At 42.2% G+C, this 13,363-nt stretch overlaps 1 protein-coding gene across 1 annotated transcript in view; it reads left to right on the top strand.

Annotated features, from left to right (window-relative positions):
* Positions 1-13,363, top strand: part of LOC139945905 (terminal uridylyltransferase 7-like) — a 55,592-nt gene that overhangs the window by 4,264 nt on the left and 37,965 nt on the right. The window contains exon 2 of the mRNA XM_071943412.1: positions 7,975-8,590. Coding sequence (XP_071799513.1) covers positions 8,018-8,590 — 573 coding nt within the window. The 5' untranslated portion in view covers positions 7,975-8,017. The remainder of the gene's footprint in view (positions 1-7,974; positions 8,591-13,363) is intronic.

The following is a 13,363-nucleotide window of genomic DNA, read 5'->3' as shown; positions in this document are numbered from 1 at the left end:
CCTGTAGCTCAGTGCACTTTTGGAGGTTCATCGCTGTGTCGTATTTTCTAGGTGGGTGAGTTGAAAGTGGAGGTCGCATGAAAGCAAAACTGCACATTGCGATGAGCAACCTATGATTGGTGAAACAGTTTGCGCTCCGAAGAACACGGGTGACATGGATGTTGTCGAGTGCATCGGTATTCGCAAGGATGTGATCTAACTGATGCCATTGCTTGGATCTCATGTGCTGCCATGTTGTCTTGTACTTGTTCTTCATTCTGAACAGTTACTGTCAGTTTCAGTCGTGTACACATTTCCAGCAGCAACAGACCATTTGAGTTCATCTCTCCTACGCCATGTCTGCCAAGTACACCAGGCCAGACTTCATGTTCTTTTCCGACACATGCATTGAAGTCTCCCATCACTATCAGTTGTCCTTTTGTCTTGGAGATAATGCGACTTAGTTCTTTATAAAAGGCTTCCTTTTCATCATCCGGTCTCTGCATTGTTGGTGCATAGACACTGATAAAAGTCACACTTTTGCCGGGTTGAATATGAGCTGTCATAGTCATGAGTCTATCATTTAACGCTGTTGGTTGTCACTGCAGCTTGAGGTCGTTTGAGATGGCAAAACCAACACCTGCTGTGCAGTGTTTGCCACCACTCCAGTAGAATGTGTGTGATTTCTCGATAATGTTGCCTGTGCCAGGTTTCCGCACCTCGCTTAGTGCACAAACGTTCATCGTTCGTATGTTCCAAGATCCAAGTTTCAGTCCTTTTTTATATGCTGTTGATTTCTTACCGCAAAAGAGGATCGGCTCTGGCTGCGGCTTGCCAGACACCGGCAGGTGAGATGACCATTGTTTACCCCACCTTTTCTAGGGGCCTCCCCATCTAGGGAGGGCTCCGGTCATCCTAAAAAGGCGAGCTCTGACATCATGGAGAGCAGCTGAGGACCGTTGTCATCTCAAGACAGCGTTCAGCGACAGTAACCAGACCATGATCGCCGTACGTGCACGTCTCTGCTAGCCACTTCCAGGCGATCAACCCTGTACCCACTGAAGAGAGCATGTCGCTGTCGGACTTTGACGCAACTCCAACGAAGAGTAGAGTAGGCGATTGGCTTGCGCGTGAAAGGAAAGCGGCTGCGCAACCACTCCCATGAGCAACCAGACGGAGCGTCAAATCGACGGTATGGAGATTCATCACAGCCGCACTCTGCCTAGCTGTCGCAGTGAACATACATGAACCTCAGTATTTTAAGGACTGCCATGTTGTCGGACCAGTAGCACCACAGCAACAGCTGGTGAAAAAAACACAGACTGACTGTGCCACTAAACTTCATCCGTTCTCGCTGCTGCCCGAAGACTTGAGCCCCACCTGCCCGGAGCTATCTGGTTTGAAGGCACCAGAAACCCGCCTGCACACCCCTGCACCCACCCACCGTTAGAAACGGGGATCGGCACGTGAAGCCGGGCAGATAGGAGTTTGACTAGGAGAGGCTCTTTGAGACGCAGATCATATGGGACATTTCATGGGTGAGAAGTGGCTCAGAACTTCTCACAATCCCGATCGTTTTTCCTAGCCCTTTGACCCCCAAATTGATTTTATTAACGTGGCTCAATTTAATTTAACACTAAACAAATACTTAATCTGTTTTTTACAAATAATAGGCTAAATAGCAAATACTGAATTACAGATGTAACATTTCAAAAAAATTGTAAGACAAACTGTTCTATAGTGGATGCTTGGTGGAAAGCTAAATAATTTGAAGCCCGTAGAACGCCATCGAAGCACAGCGGAGGTCATCGTATGCAAACGACCCCAATTTGTCGGCATACGTTTTGCTTCACATAAATTCACGCACTTGTTTTGTAGGCCTGGGCGAATTATTCGAATATCCGGTTAATGGCGAATAGGTTTTTCTATCCGTAACCGCGAATGCCTTTTTTTTCTTAACCGGATATCCGCATAGGGCGCGAATACCTATTTACAAACCGGATAATTCTGTAATTACAACCGAGTAACCGGATATTCTTTAATATCCGAATATCCGCGGACGTCGGGCGACAACTGATATGAATGTTTCGTCTAAATCCTTATGAAACTTCTATTAAGACAGCATAAGACAGCATAAAACAGCATATACAGGGTTCGAAATTAGCGGTCGCCCGATCGCCAAATGCGAGTGAAAATAGCGGCGGGCGAGTGAAAACCCTTTCTCACTAGCCCGCCGGGCGAGTCAAATAATTATTCCTTTCACATATAAATAAGGGTTCAGTGGCAAAATCCCACAGAAAACTTTTACTGAAGCTTTTAAAACAGTAAGTTTGACAATTCTAGATACTTAGAATTAATTTTGTCGTGATCGGGACCCAGAATTGCTGTCGTTCGTTTCAGAAAACACGTACATTCAATTGAAAACACGATGCACAAACCACATGGTGCCGAGTATCCTTACAGTACATGTACATGGTCGCCCACTGGTACATCCATGTCCATGCAGTATGCACAGCACATACACAACACACACACAGTCGTCCAAAGTCCATTTTGACCAACACTCTGCAAGCTTTGATTGGACGTTGATGGCTGTTGATAATTCCATATTCATGATGTTCTTGACTAGACTTCAATGCAGTACACGTTCGCAAACGGAGTAAATAATTGCTGCACGTTGTGCATAATGCCTGCAGTCTGTGCACAATGTACAGCCTTGGAGGAATTCCAATAACATGGACAACTTTTGCCAACAGAGGGCGTTGCGAGGCAAAGTTCATTGATTTATTTTTCGATGTGCGTTGTTGACAGATTGTTGATTCATGAAGATTTTGTTGCAAACGGAGTTCAAAACATGTTCAAATCAACCGACCCCCTAACCATGCTGTCATTAAAGTTGTTGTTGGTGGAAAAGGGATAGTTTAAGGTAAAAATTCAGATATAAAATCCTCCATTTTTATTTTTTTTTTTATTTTGTGTAATTAAAATACATGCAGGCTAGTGAAAAACCCTGCGGGCGATCGAGAATTGTGGTTGACTCGCCCGGCGGGCGATTGAAAAAAAAAGTTAAGGGAAACCCCTGCATATATTAAGTATTTAACTATGCTCACCTCCGTGAAGAGTTAAAACAATGACATTTCTGACGTAATTTGTTCAAAGATTACAAAAGTTTTCCTTCACGTGGAGTCAATCACGATCAAAAGAAAAGGCAAATCGCCATCTTTAAATTAGATCCGGTCATTTTTATGAATGAACCGAGTGACACTGTCTAAAACTAATATCAATCCGCCCATAAGATCTCATTCACAAACGAACAGCGCCCTCTAGCGAAAAAAAATAATTATTTTTTAATTTCTTTTTAATTTTTTTTTTTTTCAAATAGCGCCCTCTAGCGGCGAAAAAACTATTCGAATATCCGGTTAATTTCGGATAGTTGGCCAGCGGTATCCGAATATCAAAATTTCACTATTCACCCAGCACTATTGTTTTGAAATGTCAACACGCCCGGACCCTTTCTACTGTATGTCGCCTTTTCTTCTAAACACTCGAGTCCGTGCGGCAGGGAAACTAGAAGGCCAAAACTCTCAGTTATAACTATTTACCCCATCATTTGTTGGGTTTCTACCAGGCTAATTAGCTGAACCACCATCTTACACCCGGCCCAACCAGTGGTGAAGCCATCAATTTACAAAAATAAGTTATACAACACTAAAATGCTGTTTTTTCATAGTTAGTTGTATTATAACAAATAATGAATAATAAATGAGGCGAACTGATGTTTTTTGAGTGTTTTTGTTAACCCACGTGCAATTTACAATAAAATCGTAATTTCTCGAAATTTGCCTATAAGGCGCAGTCCACTTCAACCTTCCACAGTTTGTTGTATCCCCTCTGTTGTTATGTAAAAATCATGTGATCCTGTAATTGAAGTAGTGAATAGTGCTGGGCGAATAGTGAAGTTTTTTTCGCCGCTTGAGGGCGCTATAAGAAAAAAAAAAAAAAAAAAAAAAAGTATTTAATTATTTTTTTTTTTGTCGCTAGAGGGCGCTGTTCGCTTGTGAATGAGATCTTCTGGGCGGATTGATATTAGTTTTAGACAGTGTCACTCGGTTCATTCATAAAAATGACCGGATCTAATTTAAAGATGGCGATTTGCTTTTTCTTTTGATCGTGGATGACTCTACGTGAAGGAAAACTTTTGTAATCTTTGAACAAATTACGTCAGAAATGTCATTGTTTTAACTCTTCACGGAGGTGAGCATAGTTAAATACTTAATTTATGCTGTTTTATGCTGTCTTAATAGAAGTTTCATTAGGATTCAGACAAAACATTCATGTCAGTTGTCGCCCGACGTCCGCGGATATTCGGATATTAAAGAATATCCGGTTACTTGGTTGTAATTACAGAACTATCCGGTTAAGAAAAAAAAGGCATTCGCGGTTATGGATAGGAAAACCTATTCGCCATCAACCGGATATTCGAATAATTCGCCCAGGCCTAGTAGTGAAGTATGGCAGACAACAAACGCAATGAACTTTCAGGGTGTTTCAAGTATTTTTAGCAACCATTTTAGCTCTGTAGAGGCATATTTAGTCTTAATGTAAGATTTTCTACTAAAATTATAGATTATCTAAAACATCAACCAGAAAGGCTACGATTTGTCCCATCTTTGCTGGAGATTGAAGATTATGTTGTATACTTTCATGAAATCAAAAAATTATTTTATTGCGTATTGTAAACAAAAAGTTACGCTGGGGGAAAGGTGCCTGCGGGAATATTTGTAACGCGTAGATTTGGGGTATCGGAGGATACCTAGCTAGTCCTCCTATAGTCTATAGACCTGTTCTGTTGACCTAGTCCTAGGACCTAGTTCCCGCCAACAATAATAATAAATAACATGTAGAAAGTATAAAATTAAAAATGAGGTTCGTTTTTCATTTATTCAAAATTCAGTGTTTACTGTTAATTCTGTTCTTTAATTTTAAGTCTGTGTTTTATAGTTTCAGTGTTTACGAAACTGGTTTGTTCCCATTATGTTTAATGCACTATAGTCAACACTTCCTTACACTACATACCAGCACTGCACCCACAGGTCTTGTCTTATTTGTTAAAGGCACTGGACACTAGTATTGGAAGTTACTTAAAACTTAATTGATAACGAGCAATGGAGAGCTGTTGATTGTAATGTGAGTAATGGCTCCCTCTGAAGTAGCATAGTTTTTGAGAAAGAAGTAGTTTTCCACTATATATTTGAATTTGATTTCGAGACCTCAGAATACGATTTTGAAATCAAGCATCTGAAAGCACACAACTTTGTGTGACAATGGTGTTTTTCTTCCACTCTCACAACTTTGATGACCAATTGAGTCCAAATTTTCAGAGGTGTTACATGTATTTTATGCATGTTGAGATACACCAAGCATGCCAAGTGAGAAGACTGGTCTTTGACAATTACCAAAGGCGTCCAGTCCAAGTGTCTTAAATTTTAAATGAAATGAAACAGGCATGACAGACAGGATATCGCTACAACATGGGCTTGATGTGTTCTTTGTTATTTGCATTGCAAGGAAGTAACCAGTGGTGATGTCGAGTGACTTGATTGTTGCGCAACATTAACTCCATGCACAAAACTATACCACCTGTCAAACAAGTGCACTCAACAAATGAAATACGAAGGGTCTGAACAACTATTCCTTAAAAAGGGGTGTTACACTTACAATTTACAAGGCTTCCAGTGCACACTGCACTATCTTTATTTGTGCGTTAAATGCTTGAACTGTGACTGTATGCCTTGCGTGATGAAGAGGCAATTTTGCAGGTACTCTGCCTTTCCCAGAATGGTTGGTCCAATCATGTGTGTTCGTAATGCATTGATATGTTCACGGCGTCATGAACACATCACTCCTATTTTCAAACATCTCCACTGGCTTCCTATCATTCAACGCATTCAGTTTAAAATTCTTCTGCTCACTTTCAAAACTCGTAATGGTCAGTGTCCTACATGTTCTCTCAGAACTCATTCAACAAAAAGTTCCTTCAACCCAGCTACGATCTTCCACATCCTCTCACCTTCAACTGATGCCTGGTCCTCGTGTGAAAACACGCTACGGTGATAGAGCTTTCTCTGTTGCTGCTCCCAAATTATGGAACACTCTCCCTCCCAAAATTCAAAATGCTTCTTCTTTACAGACATTTAAAACGATGTTGAAAACTCACTTGTTCAAATCTTTGTAGTTACCCCATTCTGCAGCTTGTTATTTTCTGTTAGTTGTGTTTATTTCTCATGTTTATTTCTGCTTTTGTTATGCCTATTTTGTTTATAAATACATGTTTATTGTTCTTTGTTTTGGGGGGCTGTTGCCCTGGTTTACTTTAGTCTTCACCAGGACACCAGCACCATGCGCTTAGAAACCGAGTATTAAGCACGGTATAAATTTGTATCATTATTATTATTATTATTATTATTATTATTGACAGCAACAAAATGTGAGTATTGAGTTGGCAGTCAATTAAGCAATTGTTCTCAGACATTGATTTGTGTCAAAAAAACAAACAGTAAATTATTAGCTGTTCCGAACTTCAGTCGGTTGCCATGATGTCATACGTTTGCGCGTTTTATTTTTTGTGTACAAAACATAATGGCACTAAAAGTGGAAACATTTTACAAGTCAAAAACACAATAAATGACAACTTCAAAATAATTTATCTGTTCGATTTCAAAATGTCATATTTTGTGTGGAAAAATTAACCGATGCTAATAAGAGATGTTTCAGTCCATTTAAATCAAAGTACGTCTATAATTAACGATTAATTAAAAATCTTGGTATCATGGGTACAACGTAGTACCTCATAAACTGGGTGCAGTCACATTCAATGCAGTGCATTAGCTTCTCCATGGTTAATGCAATACAAAATTGGGATCTTGTAAAAGGCATTGGATTGGGGTAAGTTGCATACCATCGTTTTTCTTTGCAGCACTATATCTCAAGAAGTGTACGGCCGATATCAAAGTTTTTTTCAGTATTAGACTCCTTAGGCATAGGAGATTTGCATTAGGTAGTCGTGACCCCGATTTGACTGTTATTTCCGGGTCAACCGGAAGTGGGACCATATCTCAAGAGTTATACAACTGATTACAAATTTTTCTTCTTCAATTTGACTCCTTAGGCCTTAAAATTTGTTGGGGAAAACCGTGACCTCATTTTGACCTCTTCTTCAGGGTCAACCGGAAGTAGGACCATTTCTCAAGAACTACACAACCGATTTTCAAACTTTTTTCAGTTGTAGACTCCTTAGGCATTAAATGTTAACTTTGAAAACCATGACCCCATGTTAACCTTTACTTCCGGGTCAACCGGAAGTGGGACCATATCTCAAGAACTGCACAACCAATTTTCAATTTTTGTCCAGTTATAGACTCCTTGGGCATTCAAAATCGAGCTTGCGTTACCGTGACCCAGTATTGACCGTTACTTCCAGGTCAAACGGCAGTGGTACCATATCTCAAGAACTACACAACCGATTTTTGAACTTGGGTTAAATTTTATCAAAATAATGACCATTACACCATGTTGACCTTTATTTCTGGTTTTAAAGCTCCTTTCGATTCAGTATCACATACAAGACCAGGTAATCACATGTCATAAAGTCATAATGCGTATAACTTTGAAAAACCGTGACCCCATGTTGACCTTTACTTCCGGGTCAACCGGAAGTTGGATCATATCTCAAGAACTATACACAACCTGATTTTTGAACTTGGGTTAAATTTAATCAAACAATGACCATGACGCCATATTGACCTTTATTTCTGGTTTTAAAGCTCCTTTCGATTCAGTATCAGATACAACATCCCACAAAACATGTCATATGGTCGTAAAGTGTGAGTTTTTATTGAAGCATTGAAAACTTTTATTAACAAAAAAATCGGGAACAGCTGTGTGATTGTTTACAATCACTATCTCTAGTTTTAACTGTTTCTGTTTGATTTTCAGGTTTTCATGAAAAGAATGACTCCGTGGAATTCATCACAGGTCAATGGAAGGTCCTTTTACTATGGAAGAGAGTTGTTCTCCAACAAATAATCCAAACCAGAACAAAACTCAGAAAATGAACATCAATGGGAACAAGAGACAAAAGCAAACTTCAAATCAAGTTAGTACAACTTATTCCCAGAGGCAAGAGCATGTGATTGGAGGTACTGGACAAAAAGTTGACTTCGCCAGCTCACATCCTCAACTTGAAGGGAGTCAAAAGCTTAATAATAATAAGAGAACCAAAGAAAAGCAAAAGGCAAAAGAACTAGCTCGCTATCAGCGAAAAATCCAGAAAAATCCAGAAATGGCTGACATAGTAGTAGTTGAAAAACATGTAACACATCAGAACACTGTGGATACGTTAAAAGAAGTCGATCAGCATCAACAAATTCTACAAGATGAGACTTTAGATTTGGACAAAACCGAGAAGCAGAGTAAAGCACAGGCAAGAGATGACGAAGGTGAATACTCCAACAAGAAGATGCATTCTGACAAGCTACATCATGTACCTGATGCTCACACCAATAAAGAAGACTTACTGGTAGAGGAACATTACATATATAGACTTAACAAAGTAAGTAACATTTAAACATGGGCCCAATTTACTAGCGCTGCTTAAGCAAATTTGTTGTGTTAAAATTTGCAAGCGTATTTTACAGGTTAGCAGAAAAAAATTAGGCAGCAATATTGCGCACACACCACGGATTTGCATTGTGACATCATTTACACCTTCGTGCAGTGAGGACTGACAGGTTAGAAAGCCTTTTCGTGTGCTACGGTTAACTGCTATGAAATGAAAATCGCACAAAAAGCACAAAATCGGCTGTTAAAGGAACACGTTGCCTTGGATAGGACTTGTTGTTTCCCTTTTTGTAATCAATCCATATAGGCATTGTTAATATTGATTAGTGAATGCATGTGTTGTTGTCCTGTTAGTGTATCAATTAAGCACCAACTTTCACTTGACATTAAGCAGATATCATAAATAATGAATGAATCTCATGATATTGTCATGTTTTCAGATGGATGAGCTAAAACACTAAAGCCATATAATGTTTCACCTTATTTTTATTATGTTCTACTAACTAAAAACTTACTTCAAACATTGTAATTGAAATGAGCTCTCATAGTATACCTTATTGGCTCCAGTTGAACACAATGAAATTGTTTAAGTCCATTTCTAAGTATTCTAGTGATTCTGTATTACAAATAATGTGCATACAGAAGTTTGTTCATTAACACTACACAGCAGGCTTGGATTTACTCACAGGTCATGGAGGACATGGCCTCAGTTGCCCCTGGTCTTGTCCTCAGTTGCCCCTGGTCTTGGCCTCAGTTGCCCCTGGACTTGGCCTCAGTTGCCCCTGGTCTTGGCCTCAGTTGCCCCTGGTCTTGGCCTCAGTTGCCCCTGGTCTTGGCCTCAGTTGCCACTGGTCTTGGCCTCAGTTGCCACTGGTCTTGGCCTCAGTTGCCACTGGTCTTGGCCTCAGTTGCCCCTGGTCTTGGCCTCAGTTGCCCCTGGTTTTGGCCTCAGTTGCCACTGGTCTTGGCCTCAGTTGCCACTGGTCTTGTCCTCAGTTGCCCCTGGTCTTGTCCTCAGTTGCCCCTGGTTTTGGCCTCAGTTGCCAGTGGTCTTGGCCTCAGTTGCCCCTGGTCTTGGCCTCAGTTGCCACTGGTCTTGGCCTCAGTTGCCACTGGTCTTGTCCTCAGTTGGCCCTGGTCTTGGCCTCAGTTGCCACTGGTCTTGGCCTCAGTTGCCCCTGGTCTTGTCCTCAGTTGCCACTGGTCTTGGCCTCAGTTGCCACTGGTCTTGGCCTCAGTTGCCACTGGTCTTGGCCTCAGTTGCCCCTGGTCTTGGCCTCAGCCGCACTGGTCTTGGCCTCAGTTGCCACTGGTCTTGGCCTCAGTTGCCACTGGTCTTGGCCTCAGTTGCCACTGGTCTTGGCCTCAGTTGCCACTGGTCTTGGCCTCAGTTGCCCCTGGTCTTGGCCTCAGTTGCCACTGGTCTTGGCCTCAGTTGCCACTGGTCTTGGCCTCAGTTGCCCCTAGTCTTGGCCTCAGTTGCCACTGGTCTTGGCCTCAGTTGCCACTGGTCTTGTCCTCAGTTGCCCCTGGTCTTGGCCTCAGTTGCCACTGGTCTTGGCCTCAGTTGCCCCAGGTCTTGTCCTCAGTTGCCCCAGGTCTTGGCCTCAGTTGCCACTGGTCTGGTCCTCAGTTGCCCCTGGTCTTGGCCTCAGTTGCCACTGGTCTTGGCCTCAGTTGCCCCTGGTCTTGTCCTCAGTTGCCCCTCGTCTTGGCCTCAGTTGCCCCTGGTCTTGGCCTCAGTTGCCACTGGTCTTGGCCTCAGTTGCCCCTGGTCTTGTCCTCAGTTGCCCCTCGTCTTGGCCTCAGTTGCCCCTGGTCTTGGCCTCAGTTGCCACTGGTCTTGGCCTCAGTTGCCCCTGGTCTTGGCCTCAGTTGACCCTGGTCTTGGCCTCAGTTGCCACTGGTCTTGGCCTCAGTTGCCACTGGTCTTGGCCTCAGTTGCCCCTGGTCTTGGCCTAAGTTTCCCTGGTCTTGTCCTCAGTTGCCCCTGGTCTTGGCCTCAGTTGCCCCTGGTCTTGGCCTCAGTTGCCCCTGGTCTTGGCCTCAGTTGCCACTGGTCTTGGCCTCAGTTGCCACTGGTCTTGGCCTCAGTTGCCACTGGTCTTGGCCTCAGTTGCCACTGGTCTTGGCCTCAGTTGCCACTGGTCTTGGCCTCAGTTGCCCCTGGTCTTGGCCTCAGTTGCCCCTGGTCTTGGCCTCAGTTGCCCCTGGTCTTGGCCTCAGTTGCCCCTGGTCTTGGCCTCAGTTGCCCCTTGTCTTGGCCTCAGTTGCCACTGGTCTTGGCCTCAGTTGCCACTGGTCTTGGCCTCAGTTGCCCCTGGTCTTGGCCTCAGTTGCCACTGGTCTTGGCCTCAGTTGCCCCTTGTCTTGGCCTCAGTTGTCCCTGGTCTTGGCCTCAGTTGCCCCTTGTCTTGGCCTCAGTTGCCCCAGGTCTTGGCCTCAGTTGCCCCTGGTCTTGGCCTCAGTTGCCCCTGGTCTTGACCTCAGTTAGCACTGGTCTTGGCCTCAGTTGTCCCTGGTCTTGGCCTCAGTTGTCCCTGGTCTTGGCCTCAGTTGCCCCTGATCTTGGCCTCAGTTGCCACTGGTCTTGGCCTCAGTTGCCCCTGGTCTGGCCTCAGTTGCCACTGGTCTTGGCCTCAGTTGCCCCTGGTCTTGGCCTCAGTTGCCCCTGGTCTTGGCCTCAGTTGCCCCTGGTCTTGGCCTCAGTTGCCCCTGGTCTTGGCCTCAGTTGCCCCTGGTCTTGGCCTCAGTTGCCCCTGGTTTTGGCCTTGGTGCCATTTAAAGGTTTCCCATTGACTTTAAGATTTTCCAATAGAAGTGCCCTTTGCAATATATAAATGGCCTTGCCCTTTGACATGTTCAAAGATGAAATTCAAGGCCTAACACAGTACAATATTTTGAAGATATGTGTGACAATCTTCAAATATTATTTGTTTCTCACTTACTGTGTTTATTTGTCTTCCGAGTCGGCCCACACTCATCCTGTACTACTCCCCTGTCAAACCAAGTAAGGTTCAAAGTTCATTTTATTTCCACAGTATCAAAAGACAAAAAAAAGAACAATATCAAACAGCAGTCACAAGAAATTATTACAACAATGAAAAAATAATTGTTTCACAACATAGGTTTGAAGAAATAGATGCATAACAATGTTGATACTGCGGAGGGATCCATTTTTTTAAGAAGCAAAGCTTGAAGGCAATGGTCCCTTATGACATGCATATGCATAGAGATTATAAATAATGTCAAGTGAACCGTAGCGGTTCGTGGTCAAGTCGAGCCACCAATGAACAAAATATAACAGCAGGTCTCAATGCATATGCATGTTTACAAAGAATAATTAGTAAACACTAAAACAAAACAAAAAACAGACACAAACAGAGGACTGGACTTAAGACAAAACACACACAGCAGTCTTGCCGGTCAGCAAATACAGTATCGACCGAAACAAATGATCTCATAGCGGGGGATTTAACAAGTGTGGCTATGGGTGATAATAAATATACACAAGGATCCCATGCGGGAGACCACCCGTCCTCGGTCCGCAGTAGCACGGTTCAAAGCATACAATTACATTTGTAAAACACTCATCAACAATAAGAATTCAGTATGTCAGTTTTAAAGACACGTTTAAAAATAAATACACTTTTGGAGGCTTTAAGTTGTTCCTTAAGCATGTTCCACAGCATGGGTCCTTCATGTTTGATAGTTTTATGAGCGAGGGAAGTACGGGTGTAAGAAATGTGATAATTAGAAGCTTGGCGGGTGAAGTGAGAATGTACCTCTGAATTTAACAAAAAAATTAATTTAATGGCAGAAGGCATGAGGGACCCAAGCTGGAGACGATAGATGTCCTTCACTTTTAGAATGTTATACTTATAGAAAAGGGGATCTGTATGTGTATTAAATTCAGCAAAATTAATTATACGAAGAGCTCGCTTCTGTAAGAGAAAAAGTCTATTGAGATTGGTAGCAGAACTTGCTCCCCATGCAAGTATCCCATAATTAAGATAAGAACCGATTAAAGTATTATAAAGAGATTGTAGTACCAGTTCAGGCATAAAATGCTTGATCCTATTGATCACTCCAATATTTCTAGCAATAATCTTACAGATGTAATTAACGTGACTATTCCATGTTAGTCCATGGTCAACAAAAAGTCCCAAAAACTAACAACAATCAGTTTTGGTAATGATAATATCGTTAATCTTTACAGGACTTGGTAGGTCTCTGACTGAGTTACTGAACAACATGTAGTTAGTTTTAGCGATATTAAGGGACAATTAATTGACCGTAAACCAGGAGGCAACTAATTTAAGCTCATTGTTAACAGTATTTACAAGATAGTCAGGTTTACTATGGGAAAAGAATAAATTAGAGTCATCCGCAAATAGTATAAATGAGAGCACACTAGAGCAATTTGTGAAATCATTAATGTATAGGATAAATAACAAAGGCCCTAGGATTGATCCTTGGGGTACACCATATGTAAGGAAATCAGACTTGGAATTTATGCCATTGACGGAAACATATTGTGGCCTATCTGTGAGATAACTCCTAAACCACTCCAGGGGAACTCCTCAGATACCATAGTTGGAAAGCTTATACAATAGTATCTGATGGTCTATTGTATCAAAAGCTTTTGAAAGGTCAAGGAACACCCCTAGAGTATGATTGGAGTCATCGATTGCATTAGAAACTTTATCAATAAAATCAAGGAGAGCATGAATAGTAGAATGTTTACTACGGAAACCGAACTGTT

Source organism: Asterias amurensis, chromosome 13 (assembly GCF_032118995.1).
Source record: "Asterias amurensis chromosome 13, ASM3211899v1".
Lineage (NCBI taxonomy): Eukaryota > Metazoa > Echinodermata > Asteroidea > Forcipulatida > Asteriidae > Asterias > Asterias amurensis.
Note: the sequence above shows the minus strand (reverse complement) of the source record. Positions and strands in the feature narration are given on the sequence as shown.